The sequence below is a fragment of the Candoia aspera genome, chromosome 1 (genome assembly GCF_035149785.1).
Source record: "Candoia aspera isolate rCanAsp1 chromosome 1, rCanAsp1.hap2, whole genome shotgun sequence".
NCBI lineage: Eukaryota > Metazoa > Chordata > Lepidosauria > Squamata > Boidae > Candoia > Candoia aspera.
The window spans coordinates 314,376,488-314,399,444 of record NC_086153.1 but is presented as its reverse complement, the minus strand read 5'-3'; the positions used below and the strand labels follow the sequence as shown (position 1 = coordinate 314,399,444).

The 22,957-nt window shown below is 37.5% G+C and overlaps 1 protein-coding gene across 4 annotated transcripts in view; it reads right to left on the bottom strand.

Moving 5' to 3' along the window:
* The window catches only part of KLC1 (kinesin light chain 1), a 40,771-nt gene that overhangs the window by 11,265 nt on the left and 6,549 nt on the right, over nt 1-22,957 (bottom strand). For 3 of the 4 annotated variants that reach the window (XM_063290377.1, XM_063290376.1, XM_063290378.1), the window contains exons 2-14: nt 20,108-20,369; nt 18,056-18,286; nt 17,343-17,421; nt 16,389-16,614; nt 14,892-14,979; nt 14,392-14,493; nt 12,469-12,642; nt 12,187-12,286; nt 11,205-11,254; nt 11,039-11,106; nt 8,854-8,962; nt 6,802-6,963; nt 739-857 (exon numbers count right to left, since the gene is read on the bottom strand). In XM_063290377.1, the coding sequence (XP_063146447.1) occupies nt 739-857; nt 6,802-6,963; nt 8,854-8,962; nt 11,039-11,106; nt 11,205-11,254; nt 12,187-12,286; nt 12,469-12,642; nt 14,392-14,493; nt 14,892-14,979; nt 16,389-16,614; nt 17,343-17,421; nt 18,056-18,286; nt 20,108-20,368 (1,769 nt within the window). In that variant the 5' untranslated portion in view covers nt 20,369. Of the gene's footprint in view, nt 1-738; nt 858-1,782; nt 2,386-6,801; nt 6,964-8,853; nt 8,963-11,038; nt 11,107-11,204; nt 11,255-12,186; nt 12,287-12,468; nt 12,643-14,391; nt 14,494-14,891; nt 14,980-16,388; nt 16,615-17,342; nt 17,422-18,055; nt 18,287-20,107; nt 20,370-22,957 lie in introns of those variants that run through there. The other variant, XM_063290379.1, reaches the window with a different exon arrangement.

Sequence of the window (22,957 nt, the reverse complement as noted above, 5' to 3'; positions counted from 1 at the left end):
AAGAACAAACATATTCATGCTTTTTACCAAAAAATTCAAACCACATGATCCATAAGGGACAATGAGCAGAGATTTCAAAAGGAGCTCTGATGGTATTGGTACCAAGCATATCTGTTATGCATCACAAGGACTGGATAAAGAATTTGTCCATTTTAATATAACAGTAGTTTATTCACAGGAATTCTAGACAGAGTAAGTAAAACGGCTTTTATTAATACGTGATAATAAAAATGTTACATGTTTACACATTTAATGAAAAAATGTAAACAGGTACCCAGTTAAATAGATCTGTACAGTTTCAATAACCTAGTATGATTATATATTATTTATACATGCTTCAACTGTTTAATTTATCATGTACCAATTAATGCATTTTTTCAGAATAAATTAATAGGCTCATATTTTGTTATTAAGGGGAACCTGCTGAAATTCCAGCCAAGTGCATTAGTCATTCTAAGTGAGAAGACAGAATAGTCAATTCTTGAATTAGTCATTTATATAATATCAAAACTTGTACAAAGCCATAATACTGTTTACAATCAAATTAAGAGCACAGATAAACTTTTCACAGCTGTTTAAGACCAACTTTCAACAACATCCTCTGTACTGCATTTTTGTGGGAACTGCTTCCAGATTAAACTCTTTTGCATTCACACAGCAGATGAAGCCATTACATAGCGTGACAGGCTTAGGCATAACTCAATCCCCATGTGTTGCAACACATCTAGAAATAATTACCCAGGACTTTCTCGTGAACTTCCTCCCTTTAGTTTTCTAACCAGCTTCTCACTGCTGCGTCTAATTGAAGCACGAAGTTTGCTAAAGGAACCACTGCGTTTTAATGATCCAGTGCCATCCTGAAAAAAATGAGCACATTTAAAACCACACAATCATTTTGTCAGAGTTGAGCGAGCACTACTCAACACCAATTGGTTATATTCTGTAGTCATTAAAATTATAAGCAAGGATCTCAATTTCAAATAAAATTTAACAAAAAGTTATTCTCCTTAACAGACTGGATGGTCACTTCCAACTTTTACATTCTATGATTCTTTGATAATGGCTCTGAGATGAACAGATTAAAAATAAGCACACAGCATATTATCTACTAGAACTGCATCACATTAAACAGTTCACTATGACGACAAATTAACCAAGAAGTACAATTCTCATACATTTCAATGAAATTTAAAGTTTTGGTGGATGGCTTTAATAAGATAAAATTAACATGTAATTGCTCATTTCAACTGAAATTAAGCAAATGTGTATCAAAACAGTATGGGTAAATGCAGTTCCTTGCAGGATATCCAACATTTCTATTAGCAGCATAGTCAACTAACCCACCACTGCAGTCCATGCAAACCATGACGCAGTAAAAAGAATACAATAAAAGCCCACCACTAAGCAGTAGCAAAAATTATAGTAACAGCTGAGTGAGCAAGATTTTATTGAGGCTCAATTGCATTAGGCTCATACGTAGCAAGCATATATTAAGAACAGAAGCATATGATAGCACAAAACATTTTAAGTTTTTGCACTTTAATCTTAACAGTATTTTAGAAAGTTAAGATGCAAGTCCATAATTTTACATTAATATATTTGGTGATATTTTAGTTCATTTTCCAGAAGACAAATTTACATGGTGAAATATTCGTTAACTTTATTCTCTAAATAACTTATTTATGCTTTATTTCAAGTTACTAATGACTTGCTGTTTTGGAAAACAAATTCTTTCATACAGAAAAGGTCAGAAAGTACTACGTAGAAGACAGAGACAGACATCAGTTGGACTGAGTTTATTAGACAAATACACAAAGTCACCCATCACCAAGATTAGTAGAGAAAAGCGTAACTGCATTTTCACAGGAATACTAAACAGCACTGCTACTTTTGAATAAGCATAAGTCAAGACATCCATATTGATGTTAAACCCTGTTATAAGTCTGTAAATACAATGTAAGCACGTGCCTTACTTTTTGTTTTTTTTTAACTATTTACTCTGTCAAAGTAACTTTCATGCCACTTTAATATCTTGTGTAATACTTTAAACTATCTTTCATTGTAGTGAAACATCTACTTATGAATTTCATTCTTAGTTTTGTTAACTCTTCTGTTACACAGCAAATGGTTATTAAGACTACATTCTGTAAGACTACGTATCTGGCAAAGCTACACATATACAAGAGAAAGAGGATCCCCTGTCCCAAATGAAAGAGACACCAGCACTGAAGAAGTGGCCATTTTTACAGGAAGTATAGCTGTGACAAAGATCTTAAGGGATTGCTAAATACACAGCAGTCAGTAGTGGAGAGAAGTTAGAGCTTGAAGATGGTGCACGCCCGTCATGCAGGAGACAGTATTAAGAGTCAGAAAAGGCATCTAGGCCTGTCGGACAGAAATGGAGAGAGAAAAAGCTGGATGAAACTGTTGTGGAAGAAGTTCAACAGTTTTCAGTTTCAAGCTTGTTAATATTTGTTAACAGTATTTCTAGGTCACATAATTATGTGAATTGCTGGGTATAAATACTTAGCAGAGAGAAAAAAATCTAACATTTTTTAAATTAAAAGCCTTAGGCAGGCCTTTGTATTTATCTCTTACTATTCACATGCTGAAAGAGTCAGAATCTTGTTTTTAACCATCCTGTACATAATAAATATAGCTGAGAACATACAGATTTTAAACAGCTATATATTACAACCCATGAGTTTCCATTTAAAAAAAAGCATACAAGCCAAAATCAAAAGGGACAAAAAAATAAAAAACAGAACAAGGTAGAACAATTTAACCTTTAGTTACCATGAACAATACCAATAGAAATATATTTATTTATTATTTATTTATTTAGATTTTTTATCCTGCCTTTGTTATTTTTATAAACAACTCAAGGCAAGAAACATACCTGATACTCCTTCCTCCTCCTATTTTCCCCACAACAACAACCCTGTGAGGTGGGTTGGGCTGAGAGAGACTGATTGGCCCAAGGTCACACAGCTGGCTTTCATGCCTAAGGTGGGACTAGAACTCATAGTCTCCTGGTTTCTAGCCCAGCACCTTAACCACTAGACCAAAATGTACTTATAATAAATGCACCAATAATCCAAAGCTTCAGTATACTGTTAAAGTAACAAAGCAATGAACAGGTGCAGACTGCCTGGCTTTCACAAAAGAGGCAAGCCTCCAGACCTTTACATAAAAAAAGTAGAAGAAATGGGCAAGAGTTTTGCAACCATAAATTGCCTAAATAAAAGTACGGTATAAGATTTCAAAGTAAGATACCTGTTGGAATTCTTGTGTTGTAGCCTCAACCTTTCTTTGAACAAATAATACTTATCAATAGTTATTCCTTCATTTTTGTTCCTTCGATTAACTGTTTTCCACCTAGATTGCAAGGAGGGAAGTGTGACAGTACTAAATTTACACCAACCTCATATTTATTAGTGAGATCCAATGAGACTGACCAGCCCTCTTCTCAAACATCTAATGAAAAGTTGGGCAAATTTCAGGTCTGACAGATCTGTACTGCTGTTTCATTAAACAGTAAAGCACCAGGTGCCTTATAACTGAGGCTTTGATGACATGTTCAACCTAAACATTTGCTTTCAGTATCAGAACTGAACTTACAACCACCATTTATATGTGCTTTCTCCCAAGCTTTGATTGTTAAAGCAATTTTAGAGGAGAAAAAATAGTTGCAACACAGGGAACAGATTATAAAATCATGAGAACTACTGAAGATCCCAACGGTTATATACATGGTATTAAGGCACATTGAATTCTCATTGGTGGACTCTAGCAGCTATCAAAGCACAGGAGCTATACTGTATGTTAAATAAGTTTTAAAATAATATTTTTTGCATTTATTGTTTAAAATACTGCTCTGGGCTCCTCTAAGAGGAAGCATGTTGTAAGAATACAGTGAAAGAAATGAATGAATAAAACATCGTGATTGGATACAAGCATTACTATCTAGGACAACCAATCCTTCTTTCTTTAAAAAAAAAAGCTTTTTGAAGGTAGCATTTGTTCTTAATCAAGAGTCTGTTCTGAAACTCTTTATAATTTTGTACCTTCAATTCAGAACATATGAAATATATTGTATCTCAGTAAGCATTTATATCATCCCTATTGTATTAAATTTCTGTCCAAGTAATTTTTTCAGTATCACAAACTGTTATGACTATTTTAACGGTGACTTTTCAGGCAAAGATAGCATTTTAAAACAATACAAAATGATTAGTTAATTTCTAAGTGGACAAGAATCTCAAATTTAGTAGTGTTTGATAAGAGTATGATGGATGTATTTGAATTGCAGCTGCTTTTGACATGGTTTAAATCTGGTTTACTGGGTACGGTAAACCGCAACCCTAAAGGCTACCCATTATTCAAAGTATATATTTCCATTTTAAAGGAGGTCATTTATTGATCAGAATATTTTATCATATGCACTATTTGTGACCTAGAAATACTGTTTATTTTCTTGAATGCTCTATCAATCGCAAATCTGCATACGGCTTAATTAAAAGTAAAACACATGGAAAAAGTGCATCTTCCTGCACTTGAAAATTGAAAGCATGCCAGGCATAGGAAAAAAAATCAGGGATGAGTACAGTACACAGTTCTAATTCCAACAGGATAAATTAAAAAGTAATAAGGTAGTAGTATATGCTGATTGACTGTCTTAGCACTGCTAATACTAAATCAGAAAGCAAGTCAAAGAAGAGCAGGAAAAAAGTCAAAGAAGAAAGGAACAATACAGAGCCACACAAACATTTAGGATTCTAAAATTCAGGCAAGAGTTTACAGCGACAGGAAGAAATCTCTGAAAAATATCCTAGTACTGAAACTAATCTACACTTCCAAATGCAAGAGGAATTGCTATTTGGTTTAAAATGTTCTATAAAAACAAAATTATCACGAAGTCTCTATCATGAGCAACAATTGTATGTGCTCAGGGCATTCAGTTACAAATCAAAGTTAGAAAACCAGCCGGCGCTATTTCAAATTAGAATCACTGTAACAATGATACAGTAAGTTATCAGACAAATATAAAAACGGGTTCAGTTATTTGTTAAGAACAACACCGGTTTTAGAAAGTGCTTATTATTTTAACTTGTATGGCACAGTTTCTGCATTACCCACTGGGAGCAGATGGCATGAGATAAAAAAAATATGTCTTTTCTAAGAATCCGGCAGGCTTCCCTGAGTTTTGGAAACAATAATTTATCCAGCCATAGAGCCAGATCTTATTTTTGCATCCTGGTGCTATGAAACTGCAGGAATATTGCATACAGAAGTAGATTCTGCAGCACAGCTCACAGCATCTCAACTTATGATGGTAATTGGGACCGGAATTTCTGTCACTAAGAGATGTGGTCATAAAAAGTGACAACCGGTGGGATTTGGGTAACGTGACCGCATTGCTTAGTGACGGCAATCCTGGAAGTCCCCGTTGCTGTCGTTACCCAAATCCCACCGGTTGTTAGGTGAGGACCTACCCTGATCCAAGCTATTCCGAGCCCGAAGGCTCGGTAAGGTGAGCCTCCTCTGCCTCCTCTTCTACTCCCTGCACCCGCCTATCTTCCCCCCATCTCTGCTCTTTTGGCTGCCCTGCAGAGTGGTATTCCACAGAGGGGGCAGCAGTGCTGGCACTGAAGTAGAGGCTCAAGGCCTTGAGCAATCTCAGCTGGCCACCCCCCACCCCCCAGGACTCTACTTCAGCCCCAGTGCTGCTGGCAATGTGGAGTACTGCCTTAAACCCCACACCACGGCCAGCCACCCCAGCACCACAGCGCAAAGACCCAGCCACCCCTGCCACCCTACTCTCTGCAGGTCCTGCCACAGCCAGCTGACCTTTGCCATCTTCCTCCTGCTGCTGACCAGGTGCGCCCAGCCTGGCCTTATGTGAGGCAGCTGCTGGCTGTGCCATTGTCCAGGGGCCGCTTGTGCCATTGTCCAAATCATGTGCACCGTTTTTGCAATGCTTTGGAAAGCCTTCGGAAAGCTTCTGAAGCTTCCCGAAGCACAGTGCATGCTATTTGGAGAATGGTGGGGGCGGCTGGCTGAGACCGCTGAAGGCTCTGGGCCTCTACTTCAGCCCCAGCGCTGCCATCACCAAACAGTACCATTGTGCAGGGCAGCCAAAGGGGCAGAGCCGGCGGGGGAGAGATATGCAGGTGGACGGAGTTCAAGTGCCCGTGTAATTGTAAGTGCAGGTGGGCTGCCAAGCACCCAAATTTTGATCACATGACCAGGGTGCTGCAACGGCCATAACTTCAGGGACCAGGAGTAAGTGCCAGTCATTTGCACTGCCATAACTTTGAATGGTCACTGAATGAAAGGCTGTTAAACGAGGACTAGCTGTATGGAACAAGACAGTGGATTCAGTACCTTACACAGAAATCATTTTCACTTAAATACAGTATCCAGTTTTTTTTTTCTTTTATGTCATTCCATCTGAGTTTATAGCAGTGCTTGTTACTGAATCAGAAAAAACCTTTTAAGTAATAAAAAATAGAAGCAAAGTAATTAACTGTCATCTTTTGCTTCCACTAAGAAACCAACCACTAGCTTGATTTAGGCCCTAGTATTAACTAGGACATTCAATCAGCATTCAAGCACGCACAGCAGGATCCAAATATTAATTCCTAGATTTTCCTCACTTGAGTGTTATCCAATTGGTTTTAAAATATAAAAAGCAGGGTTTATTTTTCTTTTACTCAAATCTGCAGATGAATATAAACCAAGAATATCTTAGAACACACAGTAGAATGAAAACTTGACTGCACTGTGTACTGTACTCACCCCATTCCATTCTAAGCTCATACTCACTTCCTCTCCTCCATCAGGTCCACTCTCATACTTTACCACATCAATATTGAGGCTCTCACGGCTTTGCCTTCTCTCTATACTTTCTGGGTCATTAAGCACTTCAGCAACTCTTTGTTTGTGAACATTGTCAAGTCCCTGTTACAATAAGGAAGGAGAAAACAAACATCAGTGAGTAGCTTTTCAAATAATTCAGACTCAGCCTTAATGAACTCACAATAAATGAAGGTGAGAAAATCCTTTTATAGTTTCCAAGACTTTATATTCATCCCCAGAGTAGCATTAAAGATACTTTACTAAAATCTGCGTAGTTTTTGGTTCCTTGATCTTGCTCAACTTGGTAGGGCTTGACACTGGAGAAAGTCATTATTTGGTTCTCTCTCTTTCAATCACCTGAGAACTGTGCACTGGACGGCTCACCCAGCAGTCCCTCTCAGTCTCTGAGCAGTCACTGAATAAGCATCATGCTCCAAGAGAGTCCACATGGGTTTACCTAGTCCCTACACTATCTACATTAGAAAAGGATTCATCCACCATGGCTTATCTACAAACATGTATGGCCAATAATGGTGTTGCTGGACTCCAGGCCCTAACCCAGCTGGGTCACAACAGGGCATGCTTGCTCTGAGGCCACATGCACCCAGATCACTTGCAGCACACAGAGTACACAGCATGAAACTGATGCTCATGCTAGAGGCCCCTTCTTCCCCAGCCAAAGTCATCATGCCAGGAATTGTCTGACTGCTTTGCTAGCTAAGTGTGTGCACTCTGTACAAGTTTTGGATCTTTCTTATCAATGCTGAAATTCCTTTCTGTATGCAGTAACTGTCTTTGTCAACGGTTGTTTGAAAGCTCCACAATCAGCAAGACAAAAGGGCAGTACAGAATGCTCATTCACAGCTGAACAAAGCTAACCATCATCAACATGGTCTAAAATTTTCTCCAAAATCTATGCAGATTGCTTTGGTTTGTTGTTATCTCTTCTGGGCTTTTTGAGTGCATCTGAAAAGCAAGCAGACAGTATCTAGACAGCTCTTGCAAATTTTTTACTTTGGTGTCTGTCACTGTTCATTTGTCCTTCCTTTCTATGCACTGTTAAATTCTCCGGTGACCTTTGTTTATTGATTTGGAGACTTCAGTATTCATTTAAAAATGTAAAAAGGACTCCTTTATGGTAGGCCTGCTAAGCTCTTATCTATGCAAACTGTTCACGGTCTTGTGCATCACTGATTAAACAGAGGTGCTTAGACAGATACTGAATGGCCATTTGTCAAAGATGCTAGCAGTGGATTCTTGTACTGGACAATGACTTTCAAGACCCCTTGGAAATGATATTTCCTGATATAGTCAATGGCACATTTTGCTGCAAAGGCATGCTTGAACTTGTTGGTTTGGCCATTTATGGCAGCTTTTCTTTAGCATTTCAAGCATTAAAGGAAAACTTGTTTGCTGAACAGGGTGTGTGTATGACCATTCAGGAGTACTATTTTTCTTTCGTTATGTATGCATTGATGATAAATGTAAGCTACATTAGTATGGATGGCAGCCAGGCAGAGAGAGATTTATTTTTATTTTGTTTCTCCCATGTAAACTTTCTTTCTTTTAGGTAGGAAGTGTAAATCCTTGGGTTGGGGTTGGGGAGCAGTCAGCCAAGTGCCCAGAAGCCCAAAGGCGAAAAAAAGATACTGGGGTGGGTGTTTAAGAAACTTAACTCTTCCTTCACAGTGATCACTACAAGATGGCACAGAACCTGTTTTTTCTTCAAAATTCTGTTGTTTACTTGAAATTTCCAGATTCTGAATGGATGGAACTTAGAGCAGATAAAGAGTTAGGCATCCCACTCCATCCAAAAGTTGGCCATCTCAAAACAGGGCAAAAGAACTTTTAGAACACGGTGTAATTTCTCCGTGCACATCTTCCATTGCTTCTAATTTATCTCTGTTCTGCTTCAAAGATAATGATTATGTAGTATCAACAATTTCAACACATTAAACATTTTGAAGAATTTTTTTGTGTTGTGGCACTTGCCTGTTTACGGGACCTCATTGCTGCCTCTTCTAGTGTTTCAGCAGCTTCAAATTTGCCTTGACGTCTGTAAAGTGCTCCAAGATTCTTTAAAGTAGTTGTAACCGTTGGACTGTTAAAGATCAAAATTATTTCTGACAGCAGTCCATGACAACCCAAACCTACAGCAGTCCTGCTTAAGATTACAGCGGAATATTAAAAGACAGTGCTCATCTTCAGCTCAATTAATAAAGAAATAGGCAACAGCATTGAAATTAAATGCTTGCATGCTATCGAAATGTCCATGCGGAAATCAGCTTTAATATTACTAGTGATTTTTGGATAATATACTTGGAAAGGGCACCAACTGTTTTCATAGGTATTTTTTATAAATTTTATAGCTAGGTTAGTTCTAAAGCAGTAGCCTTTAAAAAAGATACAAATTGCATTATCAGTTTCTCTTTATCAACGTTCAGTTTTTTAAAAGAAGAAAAACTGCCTAAAACAATATCTGCAGTTATTTATAACACTATATAACACTCTGCATTCGATATATCATTCTTCGCTACATGTCTCTTCTTACAGAATGTGGGAAATATCAGTTTTTATTCCAATAAAAGAGGTAAAATCACCTCTCAGTAGCATTTTACAAGCTCAAGGCCACATCAATATTACATACAGGAATTAGCAGAAACAGAGAGCCATAGCAGTAATGACACAGAAAATATGATGTGCTGCTCCATTTGGTGCTTCTTCTCTTCCAGCATCAAGGTGCTGCCACAGACAGTGGTTATGGTGCTTGTCTAGCATAACCACTTTAGGCCAAAAATGCTTTTAATCCCTATGGTAAATCCAGCAGCTGAGCCACTCAGAACCTTGGCAGAGTAACCCTGGTGGTCTTCCTTTATAGCTAGTGACTACAGAGGGCTATGCAAAATAGTCTATTCAGGGAACTCAATTTGATTTTTCTCTAGACCAGTGTTTCTCAACCTTGGCAGCTTGAAGATGTGTGGACTTCAACTCCCAGAATTCCCTAGTCAGCCTTGCTGGGAGTTGAAGTCCACACATCTTCAAGTTGCCAAAGTTGAGAAACACTGCTCTAGAACAAGCTGTTCTGGTGGATGGTTTTATGGTTTCTGGAAGAAACTTGTCTGACTGAAAATAGTTTGAGATATTCCAGAGACAACATTACAGATGAAACAACATTTTTTTGAGCCAGAACACTGGAAACACTTCAAATGCTTCTGGTTTCAAGGGTTTACTTCCAAAAACCACCAAAACCCTCCCACTGTCCAAGAAGAGCATGGTGCAGTGGGAAACAAAATGTTCCAGAGTTCTCTAGAACCATTCATTCCAGAATCAACAAGTTTGCACATCATCAACAGGTTTCCTAAATACTTGTAACCTCTATGAAGAGCTATTAATCTGATATGGCCCATTAAAATTCTAGTTTGGAAATTGTATGTTTTTATACAGACTCTAATGTAATATAAAGTCTGGCCTTTTTTCATTTTTTGTTTCTTTTATATTTCTAAATTTATTGAACAGTAGTTTATACAAAGAGAAAAAGAACCAAGCAAAGAGTATACAAAATTACGAGAAATATAAAAAATATTATCTTTTAAAAGAGGCACAACTAATAAAAAAAGTCCAAAAGTTCTTCATAATTTCCATATATTCATAAGAATTGACAAAAATTACAGAGGTTACTATTAACATAATTAATACAACTGCCCAAACGTGATAAAAGTGTGATTCTTGCCTCTGAATATTTGCACCAGAACGGTACTACATGTTTGCATGTCTACCACATATGATAAAATGATCCCTTTGTCCCTCCAACATTTTGAAGAATGGTCATGTAATATACTGTATATGCCTATTTAACAGGGGTTAAATGCATCTATCTTATTTATATCACACTACAAACATCAAATGTAACAGAAAAGCAGGGGATTTTGACTGGTGTCCTCATCACTGAACCCTAAGAATTAAATAGAAAAATAGTCTGAAATCTGGAAACTTCAGGTCACCACTTTAAATGAAAAGACCACATCATATTGCATTAGAAAGCAGAGACTATGATACTGTGACATAATTTTTAAAAATGATTTAGGCTTTTTTCACCATTAGGATTTCATCATGTTTCAGAATTCAGTGCACTGTCAACAGCCAAACGCTACAAATGTTTTGGGGAAAATATACCTACCTGTCAACTTTGCAAGCTTTGTACCAGCCTCCATATTCACCAAATGTAGTGCCATCTTTTTGTTTTCCCTAAATTGAGGACAATATATTAAGAGGCAGAAAAGTGGAATATAGATTAACAACAACGTATTTAATTATAAATAAAATTCTGTTCTTGAATTCCTTACTTTGCATTCTTCTCTTTCTTCAGCGTGCATCCAGATCGGTTTGTTTTCATCTATGTAAGATATTGAATTGTGAAATAAAATTACTGCATGTTCCAGAATAATGGTTAAGGAGACATTATATAACTACATAGAGAAATCTATCCTAGGCTGCACTAGTTTTCATAACTCTAGAACATCTTGGTCAGTGATAACTAGTGGCTCTGTAAGATTACCTGTAATTAAATTATTTGTAAATAGTTTACCCAACCCTTAATTTTTAAAAATAAGATGAATGCCACAGAAGGTTATCTTATCCCACTGTGTCAGAATGCATCTTGTTTCCTAGAAATTGCGAAACAAAAAAAGATAAATCCAAATTACAAAACTGCTAAAGTTCTACTTTAAGGTAGCTTTGATCAAAACCAGCCTGCAAACAGCACATATTGAAAGAAGCTTAGCTGTCTGCTAAAGCATATGAAGCTTTGCATTTATCACAGTATTTCTGACAGCTTATGCATCCTTGTTGACAGAACTGATTTACTGCAATGAAGCCACTACACTAAAACTACTATATACAATCTATATGTATTGTGTGAAACAACCCCCAACTTAAATATTTTTTATTAGTGTTATATTTTACTATCCTGTGCAGAATCCTATTACTTATAAAAAGGGCCTAAAGCCAAACAGTTAAGATAAATGTAACCAATGGCATTTGAATGTTTTGCTTTTAAAAATGCTTATTCCATCCCTTAACATAATAAATTGGGGGGAAAGGGATTCCCCTCAATTTAAGGAGGGGTTGGGCGTAAGTACGGTTTGAAATATGTATTGCTTGAAAAAATAACTATGGTCAGATCTGCAGAATTAATGTAGAAATAAACACTTCATACAAGAATTTCTAAAATTTGCATTTTTCTAAATATGTGATAAGCCATTCATCACATCATTTGAAGAAAAAAAATCTCCATCTCTAACATTTCTTCATAATACAAACATTTACCATCCACAGAGCCAAATTCTCTTTCATGGGCACGAGTAAGGATCTCTTTGTACAAAGTTTCTGCTTGCTTAAACTTCCCTTGTTTCAAATAGCAGGATGCCTGAAGAAAGAAACCATTGCTTTAGTAAGTTTTACATTTAAATATTATTAGCACTTGTGTAAGCATTTGTGGGATAGAACCAGCAACTAAGGTCACCATATTTGGAACCAGTTTCATATTTTCAGCAAATGAGAACCAGTGTCTTGCTTGTCTTTGCTTTTTATTCTACTGCACAAACATACCAAATTATTCTTGGTCTTTGCTACATTTGGATCATCTGGCCCCAGTTTTGTTTGGTAGATCTCAAGTGCCCGTTGATAGTAGTATTCCACTTCTTCATATTTGCCCTGGTTCTGACATAGTAAAGCCAGATTATTTAACTGCTTGGCAACATCTGGGTGGTCTTTTCCCAATACCTAGAAATAAAGAGGAATTCCACATTAATACTTTTCTTTGTCAGATGCAGCTAATATCCATTTGGTTGTGGTCCAGAGGTAATCTCTATCTACTCTTTCATCAGCTGCCCTAATTATGGTATTTATTTTTATCAATTAATGGCTGAATTGCTGCTACTACATTTACTCCTTCTCTAGTTTTTCTTACTGATATTCTTATAATGAATTTAGTATAATAAATTTTATGTTTTAATATCATTAAATGAGAAGTCTTACATAAAAATACTGTAAATAATCTTTCTCTCAAATCAACCATTTAATTATATCCCAAGCCCAAATATTTATCGATCAATATTAGCTGGATTTATTTACATGCAGTGCAGATGTTAAGAAGATATTCTGGTTCATGTTTTTCTTGTTACAATTCTTAAAGATTTTCAGTTACAACTTCACAGAATTGCTTACAGTTAAACAAGTGTGGACAGCTCTAGTAAACAGTGCCTTTGTTTAGAAGTGTTGGATGGGACAAGAAAGAACCATAAATGGTTCTTCCATGACTCTATTTACAAAAACATATTGAGAGCCCAAAGCAAATTTTCCAGCACAATTTTGGTTTGTTTTGTGGAATACTGCCTTCATTAGAACACAAAGTTATTTAAGAGTTAATAACTAGTCTCTGAACAGTTTAAACTAGAGCATTTTCAATACATAAAGATGCAATGGCATCAATTGTTGTGGTATGCCATTCATATTAACTTAAATCCACCATGCACTCTGAACTGGATTGCTTCTGTGAGGAATGATATCAAGCAACTATCATCCATTCCTTTCTGTATAAAGCACTGATATTCCCCGGTTATGTAATTTCATATTATTTCCTTATTTCCTTTTCTCCTAGTTTGTTTATAGCTCTCCAACATTATTAATTTCTTGATTCCATCATGTTGATAGGAGAAGGCCTCAAACAAATAGTTTTTAGGTAACCTACAGGAAATTACCTTTGGCCTCTATCGGCCAACTTCCCAACCTCCATCATGGTCTTCTTACTGTTTTCTTCAGAATCCCCTTCTCCTGCTGTCATGGACTCTACTCTCAGATTTGAGCCTAACAAACTGGGAACGCTCCCCAATCCCCTTCTTTTTAGGTTACAAATTCTGTGATCAAGGGAGTTTCCCTTAGAATGGAAAAGAATGTCACATTATAAATAACACTTGAAACATTCATGTAACAAGCATTCTTAAAAAATTATGTTTGGCTCTTTTTTTCCCCTCCAGCAGCATGTGCTAATGTTTTCAGAGTTTTTTTTTTAATATGTTGATTATCTCATGAAACTGTTTGGAAAAAGGTTTATACAATATTCCTGGTTAACAAACCTCCTTGTCGATTAAAAACATTTTTATGTCCTATGACAACAAGTTGCAGTATATCCAAATTACACCAAATATTTATAACCAAAAAATCCTAAATCTTCCAAAATTGCATACATAGTTTCTATTTTAACCTGCATGCATACTGCCAATATTATAATTGTAAGATATCGTCAACAAAAATAACCCAGGGCATTGTTGCAAATGTAATGTTTTTCTGGTTTATATTAATATTTGTTTATTGGGTTCTAAGCTAATTTTACTGGATTCATTTGTAGTTATTGTGCTGTTTGGTAAAAGTATGTGGCAAGTTGTTATTATCAACATTTTAGAAGTTATTTTTGTACAGCACTCAGAGTCTCTGGATTGAGATACGGTACAAAAACTGTAAATGAATTATTACCTTTTCTCTGATTTCCAAAGCTCTCTTGCATAAAGGTTCAGCTTCCTTGTATTTTCCTCTTTTCCCATAAAGTACAGCAAGATTATTTAAAGTTGCTGCAACCTGCAGGAAAAAACAAGCACTAGATCAACTATTACACCTGCTGAAATGATTTTTAAAAATTAAGTAGCTCACATACTTTTATTTTAATATACTTCAAATGTGAACAATTCAGTTCTCTGAATTTTTTCATGAAATACAGTTATAGACAACACGTTTCAGCAAACCAAGGAATATACTGTATTTGGACAAATGTATCAAGAAAGCAATTTAAGTAAATAGAGATCTGTATTCAGTTACTACAAATTCAAAACAATTGAGGGTCCTCTAACTTCAATTATATTTAACAATAAATCAAGACTTTAAAATCTTCCTTTTGAGTTTAACATTAAAACGAGTTTTAAGGAAAAGAATTTGTATTTACGTGATAGGAAAAACAAAAATCTGCCCTATATACAAACCGCTGGATGATCTTTGCCTAACGTCTTCTCACGAATGGCCAGGGCATCATTCAGTAAATTTGCTGCATCTTTGTATTTATTCTGGTCCCTAAATTGGGAAGAAATCATTAACATACACTAGTTTATAAATGCATTATATAAACATTATATAAATATTCAAGACTTTTCTTCAAAACCTTGCACGTAGATGTTAGTGAAGCTAACAATGAAGCTACATCTTTACTATAGGATTTTGTGAAACCATCATAAGCTTTTGCCAATACTAAAATAAAGGTGGATCCCTGGGTTTAACTACCAGAAATAGCTGAAATAAGGCTATGTATTACTTAGCCTTATGGAAACCTACAAAAATAAGACGATTTTTAAAAATTAACAGTAATGTGTCCTGGAATTAAAGTGCTATAGAACTATGTACATTTTTAGTAGAAATAATAAGACTTGTAAACACAAAATGCTAGCTTCCAGGTTTGTAGGGATACTCAGTATCCCTTGCATGCTCCTGAGGAGTGGGAAAACATCTTTGTTCAGCTGTTCAACTCACAGAACACGTATCAAGGGACAACATGTCGGACTCTGAGACTGTCATACCAGAGCCCAGGCAGCCCAAGCACACCAAGGGTAAACTATTTGAACTCAAGAAATTGGAAATTCCAGTCCAGATGACTGGAGAATGACACAAATAAGGACCACTATTCTATCAATTAATATTACTGACTATCAAAGAGATGACCTGCCTGGGCATAGGAAAAGATGATGTGGCAAGAATGTAACTAATTATTTTCTATTTTACAAACTTCTGGGTTTGAAGATACACTATGTAAATTATAGCAGAGTCCAATCTGTGTCAATTCAAAAATAAATCCCATTCAATTTAATGAGTCTTAGTCCCAGGTAGGTCGATAAAAGATTCAGTGTTTTACAAAATTATAGGTAGCTATTCTGACTACATACATGAACATCTTATAGTGACAGGTCTTCTGGGTTCAGATTTCTGTCACATAGCACTGGAAGTATTGTGACACTATAAAATGAAACTCTGTGAATAAAACTGCCATCTTGAATTGATTACTTGGTTATAAACCTAATTATGGTTTGGCTTTTTAAAAAAGCTCTATAAACGGAAATAGAAAGTTAACGAAATAGGTCTATAAACCTGGTTTTGATTCAGATAACCCACATGACCAACTTCTCCAAGCAGAATTTGCCAGTCCTGTTCAATCAGCCCATAAGCAGATGCTGCAAATCCCCTTTCCTTGGGAGCTCACAGAGAAAAAAATGGTGGCCCTGCCTCTCTGGACCAATTTACCTCACACTGTTAACATTTTGGAAAGCAGTGAAAACCCGGCATTTCCTGTGAGCATTTGGGCTTGGGGTGTTTGATGCATGGGGATGTTTTTAACTTTACTGTCTTATAAATAAAATAAAGCATTGCTCTGTGACATCAGTACATTATTAAACACACGATATTTATTTAACTGCATTTGTAACTGTACTAACCTGTATACTAATGCAAGTATGTTCAACATAGTGGCAACGTCAGGGTGATCATGGCCTGAAGTCTTTTCAAGGTCTTCAAGCGCTTGTTTACAAAGAGGTACAGCAACCTCATATCTACCTTGGGAAGCATACTGAATGACAAGATTATGAAGAGTCCTTAATCTTGCTGGAATCTCATAACCACCCTGTTGGGCAGCTGCTGCTGCACTGCTATGTGGCTGTTGAACTGGAAATAAAAAAATAATCAGAATAAGCCCATTAAGTTCCAAGGCAAAGTTAGCTCCCTCTCTCCCGATCTTCTGAAAGCTCATAAAAACTTGGCTGTTCCAGGACTTTGGGACTTGAGGGCTATAAATTTCTCAATGCAGATATATTATCTCATCATTTTATACTGTATTTCTATTACCATATGTTATGATGTTAATATTATGGCAATGGCTGCAGCTATTGCTTTTGTATACCATTTAAAGTAGCCTTGACTGAAACTCTTTCATTATAAACCAGCCAGTCAACAACCGTTACTGTAAATTAACTGATCTTCACTAGGATCATACGCACTAAAGTTTAACCTATAAAACATTGTGGACTGATTTCCACAAACCTATTATACTTAACATTATGACATGCTGCTGTTCAAGAATACATCATTTTGGACATATTCTGTAAATAAAGTTGGAGTGCTTTCATACTGCTTGTTCTTCAAATTACCTGCTTTTTAGGTATATGTAGCTCAGCTCATGAAAAAGAAGAAATGTTAAGGACCACTCACTAGCAGATGTTCTTCAAATCTGGCAATACAACATAACTGAGACTGGATGAGGAAAACAGGGAGTTCTTCCCAACTTCTAATTTTGGATTGAGGCTTCTTCTCAGAGGATTCAGTTTCAGAAGTGAATCGAAGATTCAGGGTCTAGTCTGGTAAGTCTAGTAACATTAGTTATAACTACAACTTACTTCCTTGTCCTTGGTCGTCTTCATCATTGGGGAATAAATCATCCAATGGCTCTTTGGCAGAATCTGTGTCTTTATCCTCCTAAAATGTACCCCAGATATTTAGACTGTTAAAATGACTGAATCAAAATATAGATTCCTTTTGCTTTGGACTGTACGTTATTTTAATTCTGTTGTTCTTTTTATTGTGAAACTGTAATCACCAAGAGTTGTAAGACTGGTGGGGTTAAAATCAAATCAAATCAATAAAATATATATTATATATATAATATATAGCATAATTAGATTAGAAGGTGCATTTGGGAAACAGAGTGGGAGTGGAAATCAACTGGTTTTAAAGAGGCATTGACTGTACTTATTTAACTGCCCAGAGTCACTCTTTGAGTGAGATGGGCAGTGGCTAAATTTGACAGACAGACAGACAGATCGATCCTGGCCTGCCCCACACATTTTTGGAGTGCTGTCCTGTGGCTTGCAACTCAAAGCAAAATACAGTCCTTGACTCAAAAAAGGCTGCATTATCTCCACTAAATAATTAAACATTTTTTTGGAATTCAGTAGTGCAATAAGCAAGACTCACATTATGTATAAAGATTATACCTATGTATATTTTAAAAAATTAAATCTGCCTTAAAAGTTACAAATATTTCCAGGGTAACATTCATTCACAGAAGGGAATTTAGAGAAGATAATGCAATTCAACTGAAGCAACTTACTGAAGGTGAAATATCATCATCATATTTTTTTAACTGATTCATGAATTCAAGGTGCTTCTTTTCTTCTTCCAGCTGAGCCACAGACTGCTCACTCTTTTGCAATTTCTGCTGGGTATTGGCTAGTTCATCTCTTAGCCATTGGTTTTCTTGACACAGCCTACGAACCTGAGCACGTAATTTCTGCTTCTCTGATTCTACAGCATTTAAGTGATTTGACAAAGCCATCATCACCTAGAATGTACCAGAAATTGTTATTTGTTTGATACAGGATTCTGGCAGTTAAACATTTTGTAAAGCAGCCAGGAAATGGATGTTGATTAGGTAGGTAGGTAGGTAGGTAGGTAGGTAGGCAGGCAGGCAGGCAGGCAGGCAGGCGGGCAGATAGACAGACCATCTTCATAAAAAAAAAAAAAGAACAAAGTGCAAGAAGACATGACATAGGAAAAAAAGCATAAACATTACCTAGAAAGAACAAAAAAAAAAAAATGCCCTAAAGTCTAAAACATTTCTAAGACATCAACAGGAGTGTACAGATAGTCTTCACTTACTGACTGACCTCTTAAAGGCCATTCGAAGTTATGATGGTACCCCAAAAGTAGATTTCCGAATGGGGCCTGAAATTACGACCCCCTTTTTTTTAATTGATTTATTTTGGTACTCTTCACCCATGCATTAATATATAAATGCTACCATAAAGAGGGAACAGCCAGATACTGTATATAAATCTGGGTTTCTTTTATAAAAATCAGATTTATATACAGTACTGTACAGTAACAAAAGCTGCAGAGTTTACTACAGCAGGAAAAAAAAGTTACAGTACCGTACAGTACCTTTAAACCTGTTTAGTACTGTACTGTAGAACAAAGATTCCAATGAAGACCTTATAGTAAAAGTTTTTTAAGAATCAACCAGTAATATTAGTTAAAATAACAGTAATATTAACTGAAAATAATACTACTGGAGCCACAGAAGCATTTCCATAGTCATGTTTTGGTGGAAAACATAGGACTATCACACTCCACCTCCCACAGTACTGCAAAGTAACTTCTGGTTCACTTAACAACCATGCCGCTCACTTAACAACAGAAGGAAACCACAAGCCCTGATCTTGAATCACTTAATGACCGCTGTGACTCACTTCAGAACCACAGTAAAAAAGGTTGTAAAAATTAGTCTGGACTCACTTAACAACTGTTATGACTTACAATAAAAAATCTGGGCTCAACTGTGGTCGTTAAGTGAAGACTACCTGTATATGACATTTACCACAGGACAATAAGTATAGAGATCAGGATATTAAAAATAGAACGTAAGTGATAAAAACAAAATGATGTAATTAATAAAAATACTTTAAGAATAAAATACTAAATTTCTACCTATTGAATATTAGACTACTGTGTGAATATATAGAGACATGAGTTTGTGTGTATGTAAGTGTGCATAAGTAAAATTGTATATTTATTTATTTATCAAATTTATTTCCGGCCCCGCCCATCTCACTCAGAGAGCGACTCTGGGCGGGTTACATAAAACAGGAATAAAACATTAATTAAAATACAGTAAAACAATAAAACATATTGATTGGTGACAAATAACATATGGCAGGAGATAAAACCTAGATGCAATGTAAGAAACTTAGAACAAAATAAAATTGTACATTAATAAAATCAGAAAATTAATAAAATAGTTTCCTGCATAGGGCATATCAGTTGAGAGAAATTCTGTGATTCGCCTAGTGATGTTAGGGTTCTGGCCTGACAGCAAGGAACAAACAAGATTGCCCTAAAGGCAAGAGGGACTTCTATCGGCAGATGAAAGTTGAGCCTAAGTTACTGTAAAAACAGCATTGAAGGAACACATGGGCTCAAGTCTCAGGTTCCTCCAGAGCACAGAGCCAAGTTATAGTGGCCTAATACACTGTGCTCTACCTGAAGAGTTACGTCAAATGTTGATCACATAGACAGTTGTATTTATTGTATTAAATACCAAACTCCCCACCTTGATTTTGAACATCAGAGATTAAATAAATCTGTTTTCATGCAGTTTATTTACCTGTGCTTCACTTAGGCCCAATTCTAGCATTTCCAAAGACTTCCGAATCATATTTGATTTTTCTTCTACCAGATTAGTCTCATCATCTTTCTTCAAACATTTTAGCGTCTCAAGTAAACTCTGTAAGATGGAATTGTGCTCATTCTTCAAGGCTTCCAGGCCTTGAATCACTTGCTTGGTCTTGAAAATAATCTCATCCTGAGTGAGCTTCTCCAATTTGTCTTCTTTTAGATACACCATTGTGGACATGTTGTCATACATTCTAGGAAAAAGAGATCCAGAGATATTATTTAAATGCCATCTAAATATATTATTTCATATTAAAATTTTAGGTCACATACCCATAATGCAACTTATGTACTATTATGCCCAATAACGTATATTCTTTGGGAGCTATTGCAACGGTATACAGAGTTCACCTTCGCTTAAGCTCAGAGCAGATAGATTGTTATGTTATGTCATGCCCCTATGTAAGGAGTTTTACATGACTTTTACCTTCTCTTGGGGAGGGTGAAATTTCTCTATTTTCATATAAGGCACATCTTGTGTGATGTCTGCATATGCCCATACTGTGGAACTACATGGTGTATGGCATTGTGTATTAAAGGCGGAGTGTATATATCATTCTGAGAGTTTCTAGCTATCCCTTCTTGCAACCACTGAGCGCCAGGACCTGGAGAGCTGCTAAAGCTAATGCAACGTATATGATCATCTGAAAGGCAAAGATCCATGAGTTCAATCCCCAGTAGAGGGTTTCAACTCTACAGAGTAACATCTGGCTACCTACATCTGACAAGTCCCAATAGGATGAAGCCAATCATGTAGTACCTATTCCTGGTGACCAATATATTCTCTGGAAAGCTCTCAAACATGAAAACATAGTACCAAAAGGCATGTTATGATTCTGTTAACATGCAGACAATACTGAATAGGATTCCAGTTGACATGTATTGTAAGCACAGAATAAATGAGCATACCAATATAAAGTGCTCAACAAATTACTCTGTAGGTAGTGATGCAGCTCTGAAATCTAATACAGCTAGTCCTCGATTTGTGATGGCAATTGGGACCGGAATTTACATCGCTAAGTGATGGGGTTGTAAAGTGTGACAGGATTGCTTAGCGATGGCAATCCCTGTAGTCCCAGTTGCTGTCATTAACTGAATCCCACAGTCGTTAGGTGAGGCAACTTCCTGCTGGCTTCCCACAACCAAAGTCAAGCTGGCAGGAAGTTGCAAATCCCAGGCAAGCAGGCAGGTAAGTGGCTTCTGCTGCCTGGGGGAGGGAGAGAGACGGTGCGTGGGAGTGGGTAGGGGCAATGCACAAAGGTGTGCAAGGCGCTGTGTGGGTCAGGGAGGGTGCGCGAGGATGCATGGGGGTGTGCAAGAGGCACTGCGTGGGTTGGGGAGGGTGTGTGAGAGGTGCCACACAAGTCAGGGAGGGTGCGCAAGGGTACATGGGGGTGCGCAAGAGGCACCAGGCAGGTCAGGGGGTGCATGAAGGTGCACGAGAGGCACTGTGCAGGTCAGGGAGGGTGCATGAGGGGTGCTGTGTGGTTTGGGAAGGATGCATGGGGTGCAAAGGGGGCACTGCACAGGTCAGAGAGTGTGTGTGAGAGGTGTGTGGGTTAGGGAGGGTGCATGGGAGTATGCAAGTGGCCAGAGCAACGCAAGTGCAGAGGGGCTGGGGGAGGGTGCGCAGATACAGAAGACATGCAACCTTCCCTGCTGGCTTCCCCACTGACTTCCCCATCGCGATCACATGACCGCGGGGGTGCTGGAACAGCCAGAACTCTGAGGACTGGCCATAACCCCGTTCGTTCAGCACCACTGTAACTTCACAGGGTCGCTGACCGAATGGTCATAGGTTGAGGACTATGTGTAAGTGAAATCCAAGCTGATCTTCCCTTGTCCCTTAAAAATTCAGATTCCAAGTAAGTATAGAGGGACTATTAGCTTTATTTCATATCCAAGAACACTACAATTTGCCACTAAGAGTAAATGAGGTTTGTAGTTTAAACACAAGCCTTTGTAGGCAACATCTATGAAAATCCTTCTTATGCCTCAAGTAACAAGGAAAGACAAATGATTGACATTTAAAAATATAACAAGGTAAGCATCAACTCTAGCATTAATTCTACGTGCTGAATATAATAGAGGTGTGGGTGTCATGAGCACCGTTGAGCTGAATGCATCAGCACAACGGCACACATGACAATACCTCGGAAACTAGAGGAAGGGATTTAAAGATAAGCAAAGCACGCACAACAACAGACACAGACCCCGAGGAGAAGGGAACGACCCCGGCCGACCCCGGCCGGATGAACCAGCCATTAGAACACAAAGGGGGAAGAAGGAACGACAAAGACAGGGCGGATCACGAGGCACACCTGAAGCTGTCAGCAGGAACGCAACGGATATCGCCCAGCTGACAGCAATCACCGGCCGGAGGAAGAAAACGATTATGAGCGAAGCCCGGGGCACCAGCAGGGGCCCCGCGACCCCTCACCTACCGGCAATGAAGCATACAGGACTTGGGGGGATGACACAACCCAAGGTGGGGGGGGCGCTGACCAGCGCGGGCTATTTAAACCCCGCACTGGCGCGCTCCCTTCACTCTCAGCTTTTTCCAGCTATGCACTATGCTGAAGTAAACCTGAACCTGCTCTTCCCTGAATCAGTGTCTGTGTTTTACTCAGTAGTAGGCAGCGCATGACAGTGGGGGGGGGGGGGTAATACAACATACAGTGCTAAAGTATATATAGTTTATATTTATATTATATATAGTATATAGTTTATATTCTTTCATTTCTGAACAACTACAGGTAGACCTCGCTTACTGGCTGCCTTG